This window comes from Xiphophorus maculatus, chromosome 7, assembly GCF_002775205.1.
Source record: "Xiphophorus maculatus strain JP 163 A chromosome 7, X_maculatus-5.0-male, whole genome shotgun sequence".
Taxonomy (NCBI): Eukaryota; Metazoa; Chordata; class Actinopteri; order Cyprinodontiformes; family Poeciliidae; genus Xiphophorus; species Xiphophorus maculatus.
The window spans coordinates 12,069,705-12,093,650 of NC_036449.1; the positions used below are offsets into that span (position 1 = coordinate 12,069,705).

At 39.0% G+C, this 23,946-nt stretch overlaps 1 protein-coding gene across 1 annotated transcript; it reads right to left on the reverse strand.

The window, feature by feature from the left end:
- Positions 1-960: 960 nt before the first annotated feature.
- inpp4a (inositol polyphosphate-4-phosphatase type I A) lies at positions 961-21,629 on the reverse strand. The gene is made up of 24 exons (XM_014468445.2): positions 21,518-21,629; positions 13,798-14,040; positions 13,672-13,716; positions 12,842-12,960; positions 12,634-12,750; positions 12,441-12,520; positions 12,190-12,307; positions 11,431-11,521; positions 10,745-10,892; positions 10,285-10,415; positions 9,502-9,606; positions 9,286-9,394; positions 9,173-9,190; positions 8,852-9,038; positions 7,309-7,590; positions 7,067-7,214; positions 6,891-6,923; positions 6,325-6,497; positions 6,121-6,244; positions 5,751-6,018; positions 5,056-5,153; positions 4,859-4,971; positions 4,601-4,755; positions 961-4,519 (listed from the first exon to the last, which is right to left on the reverse strand). The coding sequence occupies exons 2-24, from the start codon at positions 13,895-13,897 to the stop codon at positions 4,387-4,389; spliced, it is 2,895 nt and encodes a 964-aa protein (XP_014323931.1). The 5' UTR covers positions 13,898-14,040; positions 21,518-21,629; the 3' UTR covers positions 961-4,386.
- Positions 21,630-23,946: the final 2,317 nt, after the last annotated feature.

The window sequence follows — 23,946 nt, forward strand, 5'->3', positions numbered from 1 at the left end:
TTTGGTGTCTTCATTTTGTATCAATCCAGAGTGCTGGTTCTGGATGTCGAAGATATTTGAGAGGGGCCATAACCAAAGGAGACTTTTATTGTCTTAAAACAACACCAATCTTTAAGTTATCATATAAGGCAATACAATTTTATGACAGTTGTAACATTTCCCTTGAAGAGTCCAACAATACACTGAAAGTGAAGGTAGGAAATAGTGGGCTGCTAATAATCATTCTGTGTTTAACATGTTAGTATGGAGCATTGCTGGTAAGAGAGTAACTGCAACGAGATTTGTTAGTGATTTAGGTCAACACTATATAATTGATTTTTATATTGATTTTACTAAAATCAGATCAAATTAACCACAAATGATTTATGGTCTTGAATTATTGGTGGCGCACCATCTCCCATCTCCACTTCCTGCGCAAATAATCATTGACGTCAGTCAGGTTTTCTGTTGTGCTGTACTTGGGTTTTTACTTTGCCCAACTACAGTTTTGGATGATAGACTGATCAGTTTACTAAGAGATGTTCAGAGCTGAGATGTTGTGCTTCACAATCCTGCACCGCTTTATGTTGGCGATCATAATGTGACAAAATGTGAAAATGTTTAAGGGGTATGAAGAGTGTTAGAGGCTGTATGGCTGGGCTTGCAGTTTCATTGTAGGGCTTTTGCTGTGACTTCACCCAAAGTTACCATAACCTGCTTCTTCACATCAGAAGGACTCATGACAATAATTTGTATGTTCAAATATAATTTAGAACACATTTCTTTTTTGTGCGTGGAATTGAATCCAAATTTATTTCAAAGCATTTAACAATAATTTAATAAATAGATTTTACTTGACTTACTGGCTGAGTCGTTGCACACCAACACTTTGCACTCTTAAATTTGTTCTACAGCAATGGAAACACAAAAACCCAATTGTTTTTTTTGCAAAGGATTTAATCTGAGACACTGACCCTTGGCTGGTTTCAACAGTCCTTTATTCATTATTCAGTTTTAATTCATTCTCAGAGGGTAAAGCACTGTGCCATTGTTGTGGGCATGTACTATTAAAATAAAGTCATATTTTGGTCAGTAACAAGTAAACATACTCTTAAAGGAGAAAAAATAGCTGAAAATATGATCCATTACTCAGAAAAACATACAATATACTGAAGGCCAGAGCTGATAAATGAAACTGTTACTGGTGTTTGTTGTAACTCAGGCTTTCCAGATTTATGGGAAATCTGAAAGGCAAAGCAACTGCAGCACATTTAAGCTGAAATTATCTTCATGCAAGTAGAATCCAAAAGCTTAGCATTCGTTATAATTGAGACGTTGTAATTTGTAAATTTAACAGTTTTGTGAAAGAAAATGTATGAAAGGCCCCCAGAACATTTGTGTGCTTATTGTCAAAAGTAATGAAAAGTTGTATTAGAGAAATGAGCACTAACATAAAGCCAATAAATTCGTCAACAGCTGTCCTCCTGCAGTGCAGCCAAGGTCCAGAGGAAGGTTTCTGAGCTGGTACTGAAGCAGATCATCTGCATTGCTGCCTATGATGGATATAAACTAAACACAGTGGAACATTACAGCATCTCTGAATGACAGTCTCTTATCTGATCTGACTCAGTGTTTGGCAAAGTTTTACTTCACACATCTGCTATGAATCCAGTCTATTGGTCAAGTTTTGCTGGTGTGACTTTTGATTTCATTTCTGTTGACTGTGAGCAAATAGCACAAAATGATCAAAAACAGAATGTTTATTTTCTAATTTCCATCTTTTCTCCACCTGTACTCTGTGAATGCTGGTCCTAGATAGTGTTTTTTTCCAAAAAGGTTAGGAATATGTACTAAGATTTATTAAGTATTAAGAAGTGGATCAACACTGTAGTTTGTACATATTATACAGTAAGTGCACCACCAGTCAAAATTTTGCCAGCTGTAACCAAGTAAAAGACAAACTCCAAAAGCACAAAGTCAAAGAGCCAAACAATAGAAATAATGGGAATTAAAATTTAAAATCAAACCAAACAGCATATCACATTTCTAAGATGTCAGATCAGTTTTAGAAAGTGTTTGGACTTTAATTAGCATGTCAGAAATTTGGCTCGTATAGCGACTTAATCAGGCAAACTCACTTCCAAAGCAAACTTTTACTGTAAAGGTGTTGCTATTTGTCTAAAAAAAGCTAAAATTTGACTGAAAATTTAAAAAAATGCCTGCATGAAGATATCTAAATGTGATTGGGATCAATGGAAGAATTGCCTTAGTTAATTTAGAGTGGGCCTTCTGGATAAAACACTTCAATTTTCAACGTATTTCAAGTACGGATCGATATACAGCAATATACCGATATATACCTCCCATACTGTTTGGATGGGAGGTGATTCCAATTACGAATCTTAAATACGTCAACTCTTTATAATTTTGTTTTTCCCCTCTCATACAAAAAAAACCGAAAGCTGCAAAAGGCCTCAAGCGGATTAGCAATTTTCCAGTTTCCAATATAGAAATGCCTTCTGGATTGGAACCATTCTGATGCTCAGCAAGTTATTTTGACCCCATCTAGATGTTCAAATTAATTCAATTGCTGTCGTGCGATTGGCTGGGCCGTTATTCACTAATAAAGGAAGTGTTATAGCTTCAACATAAAGATAAAAACAAGACGGTTCCAACAAAGCACAGGTCTAAAGCCACAATTCAACAACTAAATAGAGCCAGAGAAGGTTTTCATACTGCAACTTTAAAACCTAAGGCATGTCTAAATGTAGAAAACACTTTCAAATAGTAGTGCAGAAGGCAAACGATGAAACGTTTACACAGTTTAAGCAAATATTAAGACTTGCTTGCTTGCATAGAGAATGTAAATTAGGATGACCCTTCAGGATGTCCAAACGTTTGCCTTGAGTTGTTTAGTTGAGCTTATTTTTGAAGCTTCTAAAGATAATTATTAAAAAATGTCTCTATTAACTTTATGCAGTTTTGGAATTCCTCTCTAAAACAACTCAGCTGTGCTCAGTAACAGAAGTTTTTACTTATGGAGAATCAAGTCAGCAGGATCTGCGACAAAGTTAAATAACCGATATAATAAGGCTTTTGATAATGCTTGTTGAAAGTAAAAAAAGAACACAAAGTGTGTGTGTTGTTATACCAGCTATTTAGATGACATCCAATAATAACAGAGTTGACAAGGACAAACAGGTGCCATACAGAGCAAAAGTATTTACCCCTAACAGATTTGTTCTGTTTTTATTATTATCAAAACTAATTGTTGCAGATTATCAAACAGATTTTAATATCAGACAAATTAAAAACTACAGTTTAAAAAAAAATTATTTTATATAACTAATCAATTAAGGAAAAAAAACAAAAACGTCAATTATTACGAAAAACCTTCGTAAACCTAATAAGCGTAGTAACTGTATGTGCCATCCTTGATAGCAACAACCTCTATAACATTTCCATTAAGTACTAATGAAGCTTTAGATTTCTTTGGGGGGGGAAAAAATCGGCCTGATCTTTTTTGCAGAACTGTTATAATTCTGACACATTTCAGGACCTGTTTGAGGTCCCACGGCAGTCTGATTCAAGTCTGGACTTGGACTAGACCACTCAAAACCCTTTGTCTGGTGTCCCAAAACATTAGAAATGATTATGTAGCCATTTCCATGGTGATAGATGAAAGTTAGTCTATTTCTCATCTGCTCTCAGTTTTCTTTATACTCTATTACTTTTGAGATATTTCAGCCTGCTTTGTGTTGTCCAATAGGTAATTTTTTATTCTACAGGTCAGTCAGGAATCTGGGCTGGGTTTGCCAAGTGAAGCAAAAAACTGTTTTAATGTCTTTAAACCCCAGTTAGTTCGTAATTTAACAATGGGGTGATTACTTTTCCCCACACAGAGCCATGTTATTTGGGATTGTTTTTCTGAAACATTTAAATGAGACACAGAAATAATAATAATAAAAATAAAAAAAAAAACAGAAGAAATCCGTAAAGTGGTTTGTAGTTTTTTCCTGTACTGTAGTCTGTCTCTCGTATAAACACATTTTATGTGATTTTTCAGACAGAAATTAGAATATTATTGATCCAGCATGGCTGCAAACCTCCAGATGCTACAGCTGGTGCAGCCATGACACAGCCCACAATGTGACACAGAAAGCCTCGCGTTAGCTGTGAATTGTGATTCTAGTAGCAAAGCTAAGATGGGAGGAGGAAACATTTTGAAAACAATCTAACAGAACCGGCACTGGGACACTGATTATCCTAACAAGGACTAAACACAAAACCACGGGCTGCTGTGGCAATTTTGTTTGATATTGTTGTCTTTTTTAAACATATATATGTATAATTTTTTTCAGTCTCTAATATCAGGTTTTTTTTTGGTTCCATCAAATATCAGTCCATTTAGGTCTCAACTTTCCCGTATGTCCCTTCTGGGGGGCGGTACTGTTTGGGGAAGGCCTTGAGCTGAAGAGAGTTAAAGGCATATTTTCGACATCCCACATTCTTCATAGTGTTCTCCCTCCTGCAGCCCTCACTGTGGACACACAGAAACCATTTTAAGCTATTTGACAAATAATAACCAAGATACAAGCAAGTGGGAGTAGGGGGGACCGACCTGCGCATGCAATCCAAGGCCTGGTAGAAGACCTGCGGCGCCATGGCGTGCTCCTGCTGCAGGATCTGACATTGCTCCAGGGTCAGCGACATGGCTGTGCGGTCCTTGGCGCTTTTACAGCTGGTGAAGCGGACACCGTTCAGGCGCCGACATGCCTTTAGGGTGCAAAGAAGCAGATGTGACTCGAAACATTTTACTCATTTAGTTGTTAATTTTGGGGCAACATTTAGAGGAAAAGAAGAAGAAGAAGAAGTCCACCTCGGCTGCCTGCCACAGGATTTCTACGTTCTTGCTTTTCTTGGCGTTCACATTCTGACTCAGCAGCTTGAGGATGTCAGGCAGAGTGGTGGTGCTGCGGGTCCGAGGGAGACCTGAAGAGATATAAGAGGAATAAGAAATCTGCTGACAAAAATAATAATAATAATAATAATAAAAAATTATTACGTTTGACTCACAGTCTTCTGGAAGGACTTCTTTGAACTGGTCGTAATATGAACTGAGGCGAGTCATGTTCTCCATATTGATGACATCTTGGAGCGACGTGTCTCCAAATCTGCACAGATACAAATTATAAATTATTCTACTTTTCTATAAGCTCTCATTCTGTGCTATATTAATTTTTACTTCCTTTACAATAAACATTTGAAGTTTTAAATACTGCTTTCAGATTTTCTGAAACTTTTTTTGAATGTAACAGGAAAACCTAAATGTGTAATTTTTCTCTCCAGGCTTTCATTGACCAAGACAAAACATCTGAACAACTCCTTTGTTTAGAGGCGCAGAGAAATCAGCACAAACCGGTTGGGAAGTTGAAAAATCTGATCTTTTTCATGATTAGTGAACACACTAAATGTACAAACTACCAAAGTGGCATAACAGTAAGATCAATCTTTAGTGTATATGTTGTTACTGAGGGAAGAAAAGTGACAAATAGCTTTATATTTTTATAGATTTTTAGCAGACACTCTTTGAGATAACGTAAACGTTTTCTTCATTCAGGGTGCCAGAGACCAAGATAATGACATGAAACATGTTGGATTGCGAAATGTTGGCAATCTTTTTGGCAATCTAACACGTCACCAGATTTAGGCTTTTCCAGGATTCTCAATAATAAACGTATTAAATGCATTTATCCGTGTCAGTGACTCACTTCTCAGCCAATGTCTGCTGCTCGTTGATCCCCACGTTGAACAGGATGGGCTGCACCCGAAGCAGCATCCCGTTCTGGATCTCTCTGGGCAACGTGTCGAACATCAGGCCAGGCATGGGAACCCTGACGTTAAATCCAGTCCTGTTCCCTGTGATCACTGGCAGCATGTCAGGGCTGAAACCAGAGGTTGCCTGAGTAACCTTAAAGGTGACATTCCTCAGGTCCATCACACCAACACTCATGTCCTCCAGCATGGCCAACTCCTCCCCTTTGAGAAATAGGAAGTCACACAGGGCACTTACAGTAGCCATTCATGACATCACTAGGACGACTTGTGTGTTTTGACATAACGTGTTTTGTGTGCAGTTACCGTAGGTGCTGAGCAGACTCTCATACTGAACCAACAAGCCGATGGTGTGTAGCTGCCGCAGGAAGCCCGAGTCGCAGAGACAGTTCCTCAGCTTGAGAACGAAGCCGCAGATCAGCGCCGTCAGCTGCAAACAAACAAACACCGTCAGTCAGGTTCCCATCGTACGCGAGTGTGTGTAGGACTTGGCTGCAGGAGCTGACAGACCGTCTGGCAGAAAACAACGTCGCGACGATACTGCATAGTGAGGCTCATGGCGATAGTGGGGGCACTGTCCTGCATCAGCAGAAACACCAAGGCTTTCTTTGCTTTGTCGCTCATCAGAGACACACATTCTGTCAGGGTGGTGAGGAGGGGATACAGCACTTCGTTCCATTCGCCTGAAAGACGCAAACAGGAGAAAAGAACCCTGTGTTGTTATGAGAGCTCCATTTAAACACTGCAAAAACCAAGTAAGTTTGGTCTAGTTTCTAGTGCAAATATCTTAGTACACTAGAAATAAGAGAAAACTAATTTACATGTAACTTTTCAGCAGGAAATATGAGCTTATCTCAAGTCATTAATCCCTTAACCCTTTCGTGCATAGTGGTCTCTAAAGAGGACAGCTATCTAAACACCATTTTCTTGTGTTTCTTGTGGGTTTTCTAGAGTACTAGGATATTTGCACTAGAAACTGGGCCAAAAATACTTGGCAAGATTTTTGTTTTTGCAGTGAAAATGTAATGCAGAATGTAAACTTGTCAAAAAAACCCAAAATAAAACAAAAAACTCACCTGGAGACTTCTTCTCAACTTCTGGACTGCTCTCTACAAAAAATAAGAGATGCTGGTGAAGGATGTGGAGCAAAATAATTGTTTATTTCAGAAGGCTTTCCCTGAAGCAAAACTTTAGCCTGTTTTTCTTCCACATGATGCAGGAATCAGGACACAGGGCAGATTCACTGACTTACCTTTCTTAGTGCCACTCGGCACTTCATTGGCGAGCAGAAAGACGTCCTCAGAGCTGCTGTCGCTCTGGAGTTTGTCTCTCTGCAGCAGCCGGTCCACCGTCTGGATCACACACTCTAGGCTTTTATCGACATTTAACCAAACCTTCTCCTGCGCATAAATGCACATCATGGGTGAAAACCAAGCCAAACAGGCAAATCCTAATTTAAACAGAAGAAAAGTAGGGAGGTTTATCTCCACTCACCCACTCTTCCTCATGATAGTCAGAGTGCGTCGAGGCACGCTTGCTTTTGCTCCCTTCGCTGCCCTCTGGAGGAGCTGCATGTCTCGACGGAGAAGTGGCTGGGCGGGAAGGTGAGGTGGGATGGCGAGAGGGGGAACGGGATGGAGAGCGAGAAGAAGGTGAGAGGGAAGAGGAGGAAGGGGATGGGGTGCTCTGCTGCGAAAACTGTGGGCGGGCAGCGGCAAGGGCAACGATGGCTGATGACAGCAGCTTGGAGTCGCACACTGTCACCAACTGACGGGTCTGCAATAGGAGGGGAAGAGATACTGAAGCTCTGCCAAAAGAAAGTTGCTATAAAGAAATATTTCACATGAATTTGAACATTGAAATCAATTATGAATGTTTTACTCTTCAAGCTAAAGAGAAAAGCCAGGATTTCTAAATAAAAATCCTTGAGCATGGCACTTAGCTCCTCTTGTTCAATCGTTTGTAGAACCAACTTCAGGTATTTTGAGTTAAGTCTCAGTCAGCTTTGCAGATCTAGAGATAAAGATTTTGTCTATTCTTTGCTGTCAACTACATTAAGGTCTGGACTTTGTGCAAACCCCTATGTGCTTTTTTTGATCTAAGCAACTACTCTGCAGCACTGCTTGTGTGTTTAGGGTTACAAAATAATCAAGATTAGGTGCATGTCACAGTTCTTAAGTAACGGTTTGGAATGTTTTTGGTATGTTTCAGATAAGAAAAATTTATAAAAATGTATAATTCTTGGTTTTACTTCAATCAGCAGTACACAAAGAACCTATTTTCTTTTCATTTCTGATGTTAATTTGATTTTATTATATTTTAAAAGTTCAAAAAAAGTGGAACGCAAAGAAGTGGCCGCCTGCAGTTTTGTTTGGGCTTTTTTCTGTGAGTAAAGTGATATAAGCAGACATATGGAAAGTCTGAATAGACAGAATATACAACAAAACAGCCACTTAAAAATGGTCATCGTTGATGTTGGTAAACTTTTGAATCAGACTGAACCCACATTTGAGAAGACAACATGCTTACATCATTTTGGAGTTGTTTTGATATTTTTGAACAAACCTAGTGTCCCAGCTGTACCTGAATGCAGCATGACATCTGTTGGGGAAATCCCCTCAACTTGAATTTCTGTGACTACTGAGTTTGGGCTGATTGGATGCCAGAGCCAGGCAGTCATTTGGACGTCAGCTGCTTTTCCTCCAGTATCAATAATGTTTAAATTCAGCTTGAAATTGTTTCAGGTGAGTAATTAAGTTCATTGCAGAGCGAGCTACATTATTATTGTTGGAAAAAAATGCTTTTCTAACAATGGTTCAGCTCACCTTCTCAAAAATTCAAGGTTTTCATCCATGACCTGGTAGTTTTTTCCCCCCAAGCAGAACATTTTGCAAGATTTTTGACAATTGTATACCATTCCCCTTTCCCCTCACAATTATGTGCTCCCTTTTTCCATCACATGAAATTCTAGTAAAATGCATTTGTGACTGCTATAATAAAAATGACAACCTTCCAGTTTCTCTGAGCAATGTTTTACCTTCTCCATTAGGATGGCCAGAGTTCTCTCCAGAGCGTTGGCTGAGCGTTCCTTGGCGGCTCTGGACAGACGTTCGGTGTAGTAACACACCTGCGTCTTCAGAGTGTTAATCTGAGCAATCAGCTCCTTCGCTTTAATGACATCCTGAGGCTGGTAGATCATTCCTTTTGAACCAAAGCCAGCAGAGCTTTAGGTGCGTGTCAGATGGCCCGCATAAAGAGGACAGAGAGAGTAAACAGAGGGAGCAGTGTGGTAAAATTGAGAAAACATTCAAAAACCCTTAGAAAATGGCTTCATATAACCCTTTACTCTAGCCCTTACCTTTCTTCCTCATAAGTGCTGATTGAATAAAGGACAGGAAATCACAAAGAAAACATTCATGAATGAGCGCAAAGAGTGGAGCTGCCGAGCAACTTTGTTTTGATTTCACTCACTGTTTCCTGGCTTCTTCAAGCTTGTGCAGCAGTTTTCTGAGGCCGCAGCCTTTAAAGCCCTGATGATGTGCTGCAGGAGCCCCTATGGTCACGACGTCATACGTCCAATCTGATGGGGAAGACACAACAAACACCGACTGTAAAGCGACTGTACTGAATCAAATATATCATCATTAGTCCCAGGCCTGTTTAGGAGAACAAAGCACAGCGACGTACCATAACTCGTCTCTCCTTGTACTCTCATCCTCTGGATGTGCAGGTTTGTGGGAATGAATTCCAACTTCCTCTCAGCTTTTAAGGTGCTGGGCTTAAACGAAGGTCCTGGGAGACAACAGGAGTAAAAGAGAAACAGATTATTCATATCTTCTTCACAAAGTTAAATACTCCAATATTTTACTCACTTCATAAAAGATCACATATAAAGTATATCAAACACTTTTTAAAAAAAAATAAACTGTATTTTTTTACATTTCTGTGTGGGTTCTTTGTCAAAGGGCTCAAGACAGAAATTATTTTCTATATCAGATTATTCTGGGAAAGCTTGTAATTGTTCAATATTTCTGTACAAAATAACAGAATATGATTAGTCTAATAATCAGTCACTTTGATTTGCTGACCTCTGAACATTTAACCTCCATAATTGCAGATAGTCACGATATCCTGGTTACTAAATAAAATCATAAAACCCAAAAAACCACCAGTGTTTGGAAACAGAAGATCTGAGGTGTCAACCTGTTTATTAAACTTTCTAATTAGAATCATCTGACAGCAAACAAGTCATAATAGAGGAGTGAGAGACTAATGAGACCTTCAAGAGTTTTAACTCTTAAAGAGATAAAGGTTTTGGGAGATGAAATGCAGGATGTTTAACGCAGATAGATTTTCTGTTTTTTAAATCTCACATTGCGAAATCATCTATGGTCTACAACTTAGCCCCAGATTAACATTTCATCGTAGTGTGTAGTGCCTGTCATGCAGAAGTGTGCTTCTGTTTCTGACCTTTGTATTCATGCAGGTCACTTATGGTCTCCTGGTATGTGAGGATGATAGTCTGATACTGAGTGATGATCTGCCTCCTGAGATTCTCCCGACATGGAGCGAGCTCGCCCAGCTCCTCCAGCTCACACACCCTGTGAATCGAACACACACGCTGTCACAGTCAAGACATTCAGCGAAGTCAAAGAATATTTAAAAAGCTGTGTTTGCTGCTGCTGTGTCAGACACCAGACAGACGGCAAGTGTATTCGTTTGTGGTTGCAGCACAACAAAAGAACAAAAAAAATATAAATAAATCCAAGGTTTACAGTGGGCTGTGCACGTCAAACTGTCTTTAAACACAAATCCACAAAAAATAAAATCAAAGTTTTTAGATTTCAACTATATACAATTTAACCACATGATGACTGCAAGAAAGTGCCTGAGTTTCTCTTATGTTCAGACTCTAGTTCCTCAAAGCTACCTCACGGCATCCTCCTCCAGGAGCAGTTTGACGAACTGTCGAGGAATATGCAAGGAGAGGACGCTTTCAGCCATCTGCTCCAGGACGCGAAGGTGGTTTCCATCCGTGGTTGGGAAACGATACGTCCGAGACATCACGCCTCCAAAAACTTAAACACACAGGAGTAGAGACGAGACCTCATAAAGTTACCATAAAACAGTGCATGACATTTTTTCTCAGTTCTCATCATACAACCACAAATGCTAATCGATTTTATTGGGGTTGTTGTGATTTCTCCAGCTGTTCTATGAAGCCCTTCCAGTTTGTTGGGGAAACCATTAGTAAACAGGAAGTGCAAATTGGTTTTAGTTGTAAAGTTGAGGAGAGACCTTGAATTATTTTATTATAAAAAATGGACAAAGATGTCTCTAGATGTGAAAAGCCAATTGGGTCATACCCCAAAATACTTACAGCTGTAATTGAAGAAAAAGATGATTTTGTAAAGTATTGTTTCATGGTCTGAATGCAAATTCAGGCATGCAGATTGATTACTTTCCTCTGTCTCCAAAAGTATCCACAGCTGTCACATGCAATCCCCACTAAAACCACTGAAGCTAGCGGTTTTGTTTTGACAAAGTATAAAAAACTTCAAGGATGGTGAACATTGTGCATGGACCTGTGAGTAGAGCGCATTTAAACACACTCACCTGCCTTTAGCATCGGATCTTTACATAAAGACGAACACTTGGATTTAATAGCCATGGATCCGGTTAGGCTTTCATCGACTGGGAGAACCATCTGAAACAGCAAAAACAAGGACACTTGAACTAAAGCCTCTGACCTCCATATGTTAATATACAAATTCATTCCTTAATCATGAAATCAAAATTGATGATCACGACTCCACAAAAATGGAAGTGAATAGGTGGTTTTCCCAATAATTTTCCTGAGAGATACATTTGAAACCAGATACTTACACACGAAAAGACAAAAGCGATTTCTTTCTCACGGTTTGAAGGTAAATCAGGCAAAGCTTTTCTTGTTTTGGCTTTGACCCAAGTCATACATTTTAAAAGATAGTTATCCCTGATGCTGACCAAATGTATGCAAACATTTGAATTCAAAGAAAATAAATAAAAAAAACTTTTAAAAAAATCTTCGTGACAAGTTTTCTGGCATTTGACATATACAAATAATTTTGGTAATCCTAACTAAGCTAAGACAGGAAAAGTTTGGTCTGATTTAACTTCAACAAGAGAGGAAAAAAAAGTGTTAGCGTGTGTAAATATCTGGTTTCAGCTGTCATTTACACCTCAAAACAACAACAAACATAGCATTTGTCTTAAAGACAAGTTCTGCACATTGCTTGAAACAGAAAATTAGATTAACCGGCTTCATTTTTAATCACTTCAAACAAAAACAGAGAAACTGTGGAGAGTTTGAAGAAAACAATGAGCTTATTTCACCCTTCCATTGACCGTATCCCCCCTCTGTAATCTTGCAACTGGTGCTCTCTGTTCACGCTTCTCCTCTATTTGCCAGGCGATGACTGTGATGTTGCCCACACGTTCATTCTCTGCTGACCTGTTACACACACACACACACACACGCCCACCCCCACAAACACACACACACCATGACATCATATCAGATCCAACCATAGCTTTGGTGTAAGTGAGCATTTTTGCATCCATATTGTCATATTCCTTTCTGTCACCTTAGAGTCAAGTGCAGTCTGTGGTGTTTGTCCTGCAGCAGCTCCTTTACAGAAAACATGGATGACCCAAGCATGTACATCTGTTGTTGGAGAGCATAAAGTCAGAGAATTTAAAGGATTTAATGCAGATAAAAGTAGACCATGAAGGATTTACATTTCAGTATATTTCTTGTAGTTTTTTTTTAGATATTACCGTGCCCTGTGATCGGTCCTTTACATCATAGACGGAGAGTTTGACCTGAGTCTGCTGGGTGATGAGCGAGTCCTGAAAGAACGCTATGCTGCTTAGGTAGATGGGATTACTGGTGCCCTGAGGGGAGACGGTGACGGCGAGAGAGATGAGGAGGTGGTAAAAGTCTCACAGAGCTCCCAGGAAGTCAGAGCGAACTGTTTCCTTTTACCTCTATGATTTCAGTTTGGGCGTGTTTAGTCCAGAAGGCCTGCGGCGGTGTGGTGCAGCTGACGGCCACAAAGCTGGTCGGCTTGCGGTCCAGAGAGGGCGTGACCAGCTCACTGCAGGCTGCAGCAACATGGCAACGCAACAGATTACTAAAAGTGGGATTTAGATGGTTGGGTGGCAAATAATCCCTGCACGGAGTCATAGAACTTCAGAGTTGTTCTTTATAAGCAGATGTCATGTAATACTTTTTTACTTTGAGCAGTAACTAGACCGTTTCCTACTGTCCTACAAACCTGGCACACAATCACAGCCACGATTCACTGAATTCATCTAGCTGCTAGTTTAGAGAAGATATCCATTTTAAAACTGTGCTGAGTTATTTTGTGCCTTTTGTGTGACTTTCTTACTTCTATATTTTTTAGAATATTTTTATGTTTTACATGCTCTAAGGCTTTTATTCTGTGATTTGGATATGCATTTTACTTTTATATTTTTCTCGTTTTTTGCACTAAATCTTCCAGCTTGCTCAGGACTTCTTATTACCTTATTAATTGATATATCTGATCTGCTTCCATGTTTTATACGGGATAAATCTCATTGAGAAAATAAATTATCATCTTCAACAGAGGCCTTTTCCAACATTATTAAACTTACACATCATTTTTACAAGACTATTTTCACTAAGCTAGGGTGAAAACCGAAGGATGGCAAGAATTTACAGCTTTGATTGGATTTATTAATAACAGAAATATTTGTTAAATAAAAATCTAAGTTTTACTTGAGTAGGACTGTCAAACTTTAAATGCTGAAGTCAGATTTTTCTGAACATACCCACACTGAACTCCAGAACTGGTTCATCTGGATCTTGACTGCTGCCTGTGAAGTAGACAAATAAAACAAACATGAGATAAATCTCATTTCTAATGCTGGTTGCCATGGTACCAGTTACTTAGCTACCTGAAAGCGCTAGCCCCATCATCTCCGCTGAGAGATCAAAGGTGTTGGCCCGGTAGACCGACCACGGCCGGTGGCGAGGGCTGCGCTCCTTCCCAGACATGGTGGGCTGGCGTTTGGGCAAACGATGGGTTTTAGCGGAAAGAGCTTGAAGAGCAGAGATTAAACCTGGCCTGTCACGTTGTGCACAGCTGCTGTTCCTTTGTTGCTCTCCCTTTTATTTTCAGGCGCTTGATTGTGATAAATCTGGAAGACAAAGAGAAAATCGAATTAGAGCGAACACTGTTTTTTACAAGAACGTTCAGCATTCAGGAACAAAAATAACTCCTGCTGTTGATTTGTGCCATTAGGAGTGCAACAAAACCCCACCATCAAATCCAGCTGTGTCGTAATCGGCATGATGCCTTTTTCCAAGTTGAACTAAATTAGTTCTTGGGTTTCGAGGGTGATAACATATGCAGTGAGATGAATCTCGCTGTGAAAAGTGAGACTTTCACACAGCTGTAGGCTATGAAACTCTGCACACACTGCAGCGAGCTGAATCTACATCTGCCCCTTATGAATGTAGAGTAATGATCCCTTCTGTTTTTTTAATATATATTTATTGCATTTGAATGCTTCAGATTATCACACAAAGAAGAATAAATACCAGAATAACAAGGTAATTTCTTAAGAAAAAAAATATCTAAACTAACCTGCAAAATATGGGAAATATAATCATCTATCAATCTAAATATCCAGTCAAGAAAACCACTTTAAGAGACATAATTCTCATAGAAAAGCTAGTCCAAGAGAGCAGTAAGGCTGAGGAGTGGCTTTGTCAAAGTTTGGACCTACATCCATGTTGCTTGATAACCTTCTGATGTGATTAAAAGAAAACAATTCTGCAAAGACCAGTGGGAAAACAATTCCTAAACTTAATGCTGCTGCCAAGAGTGGTGAGTCAATAACCTTTAGGAGCTAATTAAGTTTTCCCATAGCTTTTTCCCCCTGAATAAATGAGATCCTCATTTAACAACTGCTTTAGTCAGATGATATTTTTCAGATAATAAAATTAGATGATCTGAAACATTACAGAGTGGTGAAAAAGAGAGCAAATAACATTAGAGATCTGCAAGGGGGAAAATAGTTTTTATGGCACTTTTAAAAACTCAGTTTTGATAGAGAGAAGAAAACCTCAGTCATGTATCGTTTGGAATTTGAAGTTTGGTGTTGCTGCTGAGATGACGGCCAGGGGCTCTGTTTACATCTCCCTACAGACTGAACATCAGTTCTGACGCCTAACTGCATTAAACAAGCTAAAATGGCTGCAGGTCAGGATTTCTAGTCTCAGTTTGCACCATGATACAGTTCACAAAATGAACATAAAGAGGGATCTATACCACTAATACTCAGCGTCTGGAAAGCTCGAATGCAACTGAAAAATACAGAAGTTTAAATAAAACAAAAGGACTCAAATCTTTTTACTATTACTAACATTCCAACATTCAGATATTTCTTGTAACTGTTCTTTATGAGTTATCATTCACACAAACACCAGAGTCAAATAACAACCCAGCTTTCAGTAATGTATGCTGTGTGCTCAGAGAAAACTGCAGCTGATGAAGGAAAGGCCGCGGCACATAAGGTTGCTCATTGGGAACAGGAAGCTAACGCTGTGCCAAGTGGGCCATAACAGCAGCGTTGGCTCTGAGCTCTATACTTTTTATCACAATTGGCCACTAACAAAGCAAGCAGCCTTCAATTTAATAAATTATTTTCTTACTGAACAAATCAATACATCTACTTTGTTAAATACATGAAAATAAGTAATGGAGTGTTGTACTTGAAAAAAAAGTTTAATATTCCTTATTTTTTAGTCCTATTCTGCTAGCTTTGCTACGCTAAATGTTGATGTTTTGTTTGCAGTTAATCTGTCTTTAAAAATGGTTGCTCTGTTTGGTCATGTTCAACCAATATCTGAATCTAAGCAAATGCCGCTGGATGTTTGCGTTCCCATTTACAAAGAAATTAAGTCTCGTTTGAAACGGTGAAAATATTGCCCTAAAAAGATTGCAAAAAATGTCAATCTGCATATTTTAATCTTTCGAAACATTAAAAATAATTACTGTAATTATGTATTACACAAAAGAACAATGAAATGTAATATATTTGGCACTATATCCATAACTTTTCAATGTTCATCAGTGAAGCTGATGAAATGTTTCAGTGTGTTTTTTTGTTTTTTTTAAGTGAAAACGTTCATGACTTAGAAATACAATCAACTCCATCATGCTGAGAGAATTTGTTCTTGCAGTTTTGAGGAGTGTCTTATTGGGACCCAGACCGCTCAATGTCTGGGCGAAAATAAAACTTCTTTATTTTTGAATCGTTTTAGTTTCAGCCTCAAGCACAGCAGGTGCAGAGGTGACCAAAGCCATAAAGTACAAATTTCTCACATATGCTGGACTTGCTGGGTGTGTTGGTGTTAGCATGTTGTCAGAGTGAAAAAGAAAGTAGAAACCTTGTACAAATTGACAAAAAATATATAAATAAAATTGTCAACTAGGGTTTATCTGTCAGTGTTGACAGATCAACTCTATTTCTGTTTTAACCACGAGCATGCAGTTTCCTTTTTTGATTTTGCTTCTCTAGTTTCTTTTTTTGCCTGGTCAGGTGTTAGAGCGCCTTGTTCTCAGGAAACCAAACATTACAAATATAACACATTTCATCAAACAAACTGTCATTCAATAAAAATAAATTCAAGTATAAAATCTCTCATGAACACTGTTATAAGAGAAATGTGTTGATTAAATTACCGTACAGAACAATTAATCATAAAAACTGCGTAAATAAATGAATGTATCATTTATTTATGAAACGTCTTTCATAGACGTGGTCACAAGAGGAGATATCAAAAGATCATAAAAGTATACAAAACGACACTTAAAGATATAGGGGGTTATATAAGGGCAAACTGTCATGGTCTGTGTTTTTCTCTGTGTTTTGTCTTCCTGTCCAAAGGAATACATCCTTTGGACAGGAGACTGTGCGAGTCTCCGTGTTGTCCTGTCTTCCCCTTGATTATTCCCAGGTGTGTCTCGTTTCCTGATTACCTCCTGTGTCTCTGTCTTTGTCGGGTCCTTGTCTGATGTTTGCTCGTTCCGTCGTCGTGTCCATTCGTTTATCCTGTTTGCTACCAGTGTTGAGCCTTAGCTTCCGCTCAGCTGTGCTGCCAGGTTTTTTGGACGTTGGGTTTGTTTTTCATCATTAAACATAATTTTTCTGCAACCTGGTTCCACCGCGTCTGCCTCACCACCCAACTCCACCACTTGATGACACAAACAATAAGAACATGTATAAAAAATAAATCTAAAGATTAATGTCTGACAAAACCGGTTGGTTTTCAGACTAAGACAAAAACACAACAACTGTTTTCTCAGTTCTACTGAACCCCACATGCTCTTTTTTAACATAATAATAGCAAGTCATTTGTTCATAGAAACTTCTTTCATTTACATGGATCTTTAATTAGGGTGGAAACCAGTCCAATATAACCCTGATTCATTTGGGTCAAACAAAATGATCCGACTCATCCGAATGTTCCTTTACAGTGTTCTGCTCTCTGGGCAAACAAGAATAAATAAACATGAAAATCTTTTGAATGTGGCTTTGACTGGTACAGATCTTTAAAATCAGTTTTTTTTTGTTTGTTTTTAAGAGCTGTAACTCTCATCTCTGCAATAGAGTATGTTTCTGTGGCCCACAGTATCAAATGGTGCACTGAGGTCAAGAAGCATCGGCACAAAACAACTCCCCGCATCGGCAGCCATTCAAAGATCTCTGTGTACCTTTAAAAGGACAATCTCAAAGAAACTGCGAACCGTTGAGCGGGCTGAAAAGGACAGAGCCGGTGGTGGGATGACTAACATGGGCTGCTTCTATTTGAGCTGACAGGTAAATGTTTACATTTCCTGTGGCACGTCACACTCAGTTAGCATCCCCTCTCTGGTATTTGTGTCCACCATTCAAATACCCAGCCACCTTTGCTCAGTGTGATAAAGATTCCCTCCTTCCTCTCAGCTCCAATACACGCAAACCAGGATTAAAGCACTTGTGCGTCTGCCACAAGTCTATTCAGACTCGTTTCTGATTGTCTATTCGATGCTGTGCATTCAAGCTTAAAGACCCCGGCAGTGAGGATCTATTTTTAGTCTTGAATCAGTTCTGACGTCACGCAGCACGTGCAGATGAAAACAGCATTTCTCTCAATGACACACATACGATGCTCCAAGTACTCTTCACCCAAAGCCACACCATCCGTCCACCCAGTGAGTGTGACGCTCGTTGCCAGTTTGGTTTCTGATTTGGCACTGACATGCAAGACCGAAGCAGATGAAAATTACACCATGGATGCTGTGGCTCATTAGGCTGTGTGGGAGTCTTTGTCAGTGGGAGACATTTTTTAACAAGCTGTAGTCTTTACTGCCTTGGGCGCTGTGGGAATCTCTATAGGAAGCAAACGCTGGAACTAATGTAAAGCCACAGGGAAGGATAATCACCCTTTCACTTGTCTCATAGTGACATACAGACCCTTCACAGAGTTTGAGTTGTTCACTTTCAATCATTTTGATTGAGAAATTGATCATATTTTCCATTGTTTTCTTATTTTTTGAGAAATGCCTGTAACACTTCCAATCAGAAGAAAACTTATCGGTTTAAAGAAAATAACCTTAAATCTATCTGTCCAGAGTAGGAATAAATTTGCTAGCTGATTTATAAACATTCATTATTCCACCCAATTCTGTGCAACGTACAAGCATCTCTGGAAGTGAGACAGGCCCTAAGCATCATGCTACCACCATCATGGTGGGTTTAATCTTGAACTGGTCTCAAGATCAGTTCAAGATTTTGAATTAGATCTGCAATTAGATCAGTCTTTGCATCATTTGACCATAAAACCCTTCTTCTTAAGGCTTTGGTCCATCTTTGTAGGCAGATAAAACTGTTACTCATGACTGAAAGTGCTGATTTTTGAGCAGGGGCTCATTGGACAACTACACCGTTGCTTCTAACTTGAGGCTTGGCGGATGCTTTTGATGATTTCCGTTCATCTGAGAGTGATCGTTCTGATCAGACAGTTGAAACTTGGTCACAGTTTTGTTTTTCAACTGGATAATAATAAACTTAAATTGACTATCTTAAAGTTTCTAGAAAAGTCCAGATTAAAAAATAAATAAATAACAGAAAATTGTTGGACAGTACCTAAAAGCTGTGTGTATTTCTTGAAGAATTAGGTCAACAATTCAAGTTGTTAAATGGCACAATAGTCAAACTACAAACTTTAAAAACTGTTGTTGCAGGACTGCACAATAAACCAATAAGAACATATATTATGATAGACGCCTCCATAATTCCTCTGACAGACTGTCCAATCATTTCACTGAACAACAATACAGAAGTGCAAAGCCTTCTGGGGGATGTAGGCAGAGGAAAGTCTTTATCTGCTCGACCTTCCAAGGCCAGTTAAACTATGATGGTGGCATAGAGTAACTCATTCACTCTTTGGTTACCTAGCAACAGCCTATTCAGTAACTTACGCAGCAGCAGTTTAAGGTTTCCTCATAACTACTTAAAAAAAAGAAGCAACGGCTGCTAGTTCGGCAGTATTTCAGATATTTAAAACAAAAGACGAGTCAGTAGTTATTGACATCAATTGTTATGAAACGCTTATATCACATGTGTCAAACTCAAGGCCCAGGGGCCAAATATGGCCCGCCGCAGCTTTTTATGTGGCCCTCCAGACATCCAGTTATTCACAAATCTGCAAAATTCACACAAAATCAACCGATCCCCACATTTGATCCTGATTTTACTGCAAATGTTTGTCAAACTTGGCCAAATCCATTGGGTTTAAGTGACTGCTGCCTCAGCTTTACTTGATGTCAAGCCATCGATACGATAATAAAACAAAAAGTCACATTTAGCATCATACATTACAACTATCATTTAAATTCCCTTCAAATATTTCTAAATCAGCACCGCAAAATCTATGACTTTGATTGCAAAAACCCCCACAAAAACAATCACAAAATTCTGGATGGACTGATTAGTGTAAAAAGATGTCTCATATTATTTCATTTTAGCAAACACTTATTGAAACAAAAAGCTGTTTACATCTATTTCAACAGTTTAATGGGTTTTACCAATAGATTCTGGCACAACCTGCCCTTTAAGAACATTCAGATTTTTGATACGGCCCAAAATGAAAATGAGTTTGACGCCCCTGGCTTTTATCGTGATATGTTTTTTCAGCCATATCGTTGATGTTATATGCCGTAAATCATTCTACCCCGGAAAAAATATATCAACAAAAGCCAAAAGTCAATTGCAAACATGATGCGTGTAAGTTCTGAGCATAACTGCGTCAGTAAAAGCAAAGCAGAGCTCTAGGTGGTCGTTGGTCCTCCGGGATGATCTGGAAACAAAGATGACCCAGTTTGTTGGGCTGCCTGTACACAGCTGGGCCTCCTGCAGATGCTGTCAGCAGCAGATTCACTGCAGCTCCTCTCTCTCAGACCTCCTCTACATCATTCTGGACCTGTCTCTTCTGCTCTGTCATCATCCCTGTCTTCTCTTCATTTTGGCACCAGCAAACTTCCTTTCCTCTGTCACTCAGTGAGCCTGTTTATTTCACTTTATCGACTGAAGGATTCGGTTCGGTGCTGACCAGTGCAACATCTGCGGGCCAGGAGAATCTGATCCAAACAAATGTGTCTCATTAATCACTAAAATTAAACTACTAGAAAGATGAGGAGGCTATGCTAGGCGCAAAAGACTTTGCGCCTAGGGAGAGAACAGAAAAGCAAAGAACGTACCTACAAGAACCGCTCCCCAGATAACTGAGAACCTCTGGAGACAATTTTAAGTCAAGAATGTGCAAGGCTTCACATCTATGTAATTAGGGTGTTTTGGCTTACGTTGCGTGATTGCTTTCTACAAATTGAAATCAAATAAAACCAGCATGAAATATACATTTTTAAAATTAAAATCAGATAAACAAATATAGGTGAAAAACAAACAAATTCTTCTTTAAAAGGTATTTGAAAGTAGGAATCTGAATGTCAATATACCTTTAATTTCAGAAAAGAAAACATAAAGTCAACTTGCTGTTCAGATGTATTCCTTTGGATGCCTTTAGCAGTGTTAGTAAGGCCTGCAATGGCGTGACACGTTGCTTCACAAGGCAGCACATAACTCTGCTTTCAAATGAGGGGGAAAATGATATTTCCTTCATAACTACTAATAATTATCACTTTGTTTAATATGCCTCATTATTGCTACTTTGTTAAATATGCTGATTGGACGTAAACAGCCTACATAGAAAATCCTCCGGAGTAAATCTTTTTTATTTTTTATGGCAACATAAGCCATAATATTTAATGTCTACATTTGTTCACGTACAATAACAAGCATTGCGTCACAACATCCGCTGATGCTCATCCATCCTCTGGTGCTGCTGCCCTGGGCTGCAGGAGAACATTCACTCCGATCTGTTACATTACATTTAAAAACAAACCACCGACGTTTGGACTCCTTGCTATGGCTGTAAACACGTCTCATTGGGATCAGGCTGCGAGCGACGCCGTCGCGTCATGAGATCATCTTTCTCTGAGCACAAACCTCCAAAGCCGTAACCACCAAATCGCGTCATAAACACGCTCTGAACAGAAATCTGTCATACCTGTAGGAAAAAGGTGAAGGCTTCTCGTCTCACCGATGCGCATCCTGGTTGCAATGACGACGCCTGCAGTCAAGACTCGCCCTGACTCCTTCTGGCACATCCAGACGTAATATCCTTGATGGAAGCAAAGCTTGCTCCAGCCACTGGGGGCCGCTGTTGTACCTGTTGGAGGGAACTGACGGCGGGTATGGAAAGCTCATTTGTAACGTAATGAAATATGTTCTTTAATTGTTTTTACACACTGTTCATTCTTGAGACGTGATGTTATTTTTCATATTCGAGTGTGTTGGTATGCAAACATATTTCTTACTAAAACAATACTGAACGGAAGAAAAGAAAAAAATACTTTTCGGATGCAATCCTGTTGTTATAGATTTAAAATAGTAAAAAAGGGGGGGGGATATCTGTGACAGTATCTTTAAATGTTGGAAAAACATTTTTACTTAATTGAAATAAATTCAGGCATTGATTTGAGTATTGATTATACAATAGTATTGAGGAAAAAGACTTTTTAATCACATTTTTTGTAGCAATTGTGTAATTTTGAGTTATACAGGTGAAATGAGTACTGCCACTGTTTACAGTTGTATTGTTGATTTCTTCTACTTTATTGTCAGACGTCCAGAGTGTTCATGCTAGAGGAAAAACATTTTTTTAGGATATCTGAAGATTAAGAAACATGGATAAATCTGAGGTGTTAACTATCCTGAAAAGAAGGATAAGAAGGATGTTTTTTTCCAGGGTAGTCTACACCTGGAAAGGTTTAATTAAAAATTGAAAAGAAGCATTTTAGGTTATTGTGAATTAGATTAGATGCTATTTTGTTGGGGTCCTGAGGTGGTGCAGGGGTTAAGCACAACCCACATATGGAGGCCTTAGTCCTCAACATGGCATTTGGAGGTTCAATTCCTGGCCTGGTGATCTTTGCTGCATGTTTTCCCCCTTCTCCAATTACCCAATTTACTGTCAAATACAGGCCACTAGAGCCAATAAAACTTTAAAAATGTTTTTATTTTGTTGGCAAGATGTTGAATTATGGATATTTTCAATATGTGAAAATACAATACAGCCATGTACTGAAGATAATCTTTGGATGAACCAGTCAGGATTATCAGACAAATGTCTTATTCTTTTTAACAAATGCATTCCAAAGTATGGAGACATTTAAATAATTTGATGTCAAAAGAATATTATCTTGGATATCAAATCAATATTTACTGGTAGCAATGGTATTTATAATTATTGTTGTTGCTAAATTTAGTCAATAAAAATAAAAAAATAAAACCAGAATTCTGAATTATAAAAAAAAGAGAGTTATTTTGAAGTCATTAGCAAAGAATTGAAGACAACAGTATTGACATGTTCGGATTTAATCTTCTGACCCACATGCAGAATCAACAAGTTCAATTAGGTATAGGTTTTATTTCTTTCAAACAACAAGCAACAATTTACAGGTTTCCTTGATGTATCAGGGAGTGGCAGTGTCATGCAATCCACGGCGTCTGGAATGAGAGTTGGGTTATTGGTGGCCTGTAATGAGTTGATCAGATGCAGTGTAAAAAAGGCTTACTTTTGAATGGACTTGGTGAAGCGTGGAAGAAAGGTGCCCAGGGGTCCTGTGTGGAGATGAGGGGGAACGGTGGAGCAGGTAGGTTGGTACTTGCTGGGGAGTTTCACAGGAGGAGAAAATGGTTGAACTGATTCTTCTAGAGAGATTCACAACAAAACGTTAATCATCCAGCGCTGAGTGAAGGCTCTGCTGCTCCTTTATCCCCAGCACTCTGATGAGGCTGATGAGCTCCACCTGTGAAGGCTCTCCACCAAGATCCTCGCTGGAAGAGATGTGTTACTCGCACTCGCACACAGGAACCCTGACAATATAAGTTGATTAAATACTACAGTCTGCTAAAGTCGCACGGCGACCACACTTGGGGCTGTATGTGGTGCATGGATGGGGATCCAAACAAAACAGATGAAAATACTCAGGGAACATTACGAATAAATAACATAATCATGAGTAAATTTATCACGTGAGATTGCTTATGTAAATTATTGGGAAAAAATATACAAAATAATAAAAAAAACGTGATACTGTAAATGGGCAGAAAAATATTTCAGCCACAATTTCTTACATAGTTCAAGTTTTACTTGATAGGTTTCTTCATTTACAAGCAATCAAATCCACTCATTTCAGTCTGTATAAGCTTTAATCAGTCATATAGATCTAGTTCAGTCACTTGGGCTGTAAAACACTTTGCAGTAGTTGTTGTTTTTTGAGAATTGAAACGTTGCTGCTGACAGAAACTGCTTACCGTCAGCCCTGCAGAAACACAGAACGTGCCTCTTTTTTTTTTTTTTTTTTTTACCTGCCTCAGGGAGGCTTGTGGCCGCACCCAGTCAGTATCGAAACTCGTGGACTCAGGTGAAGC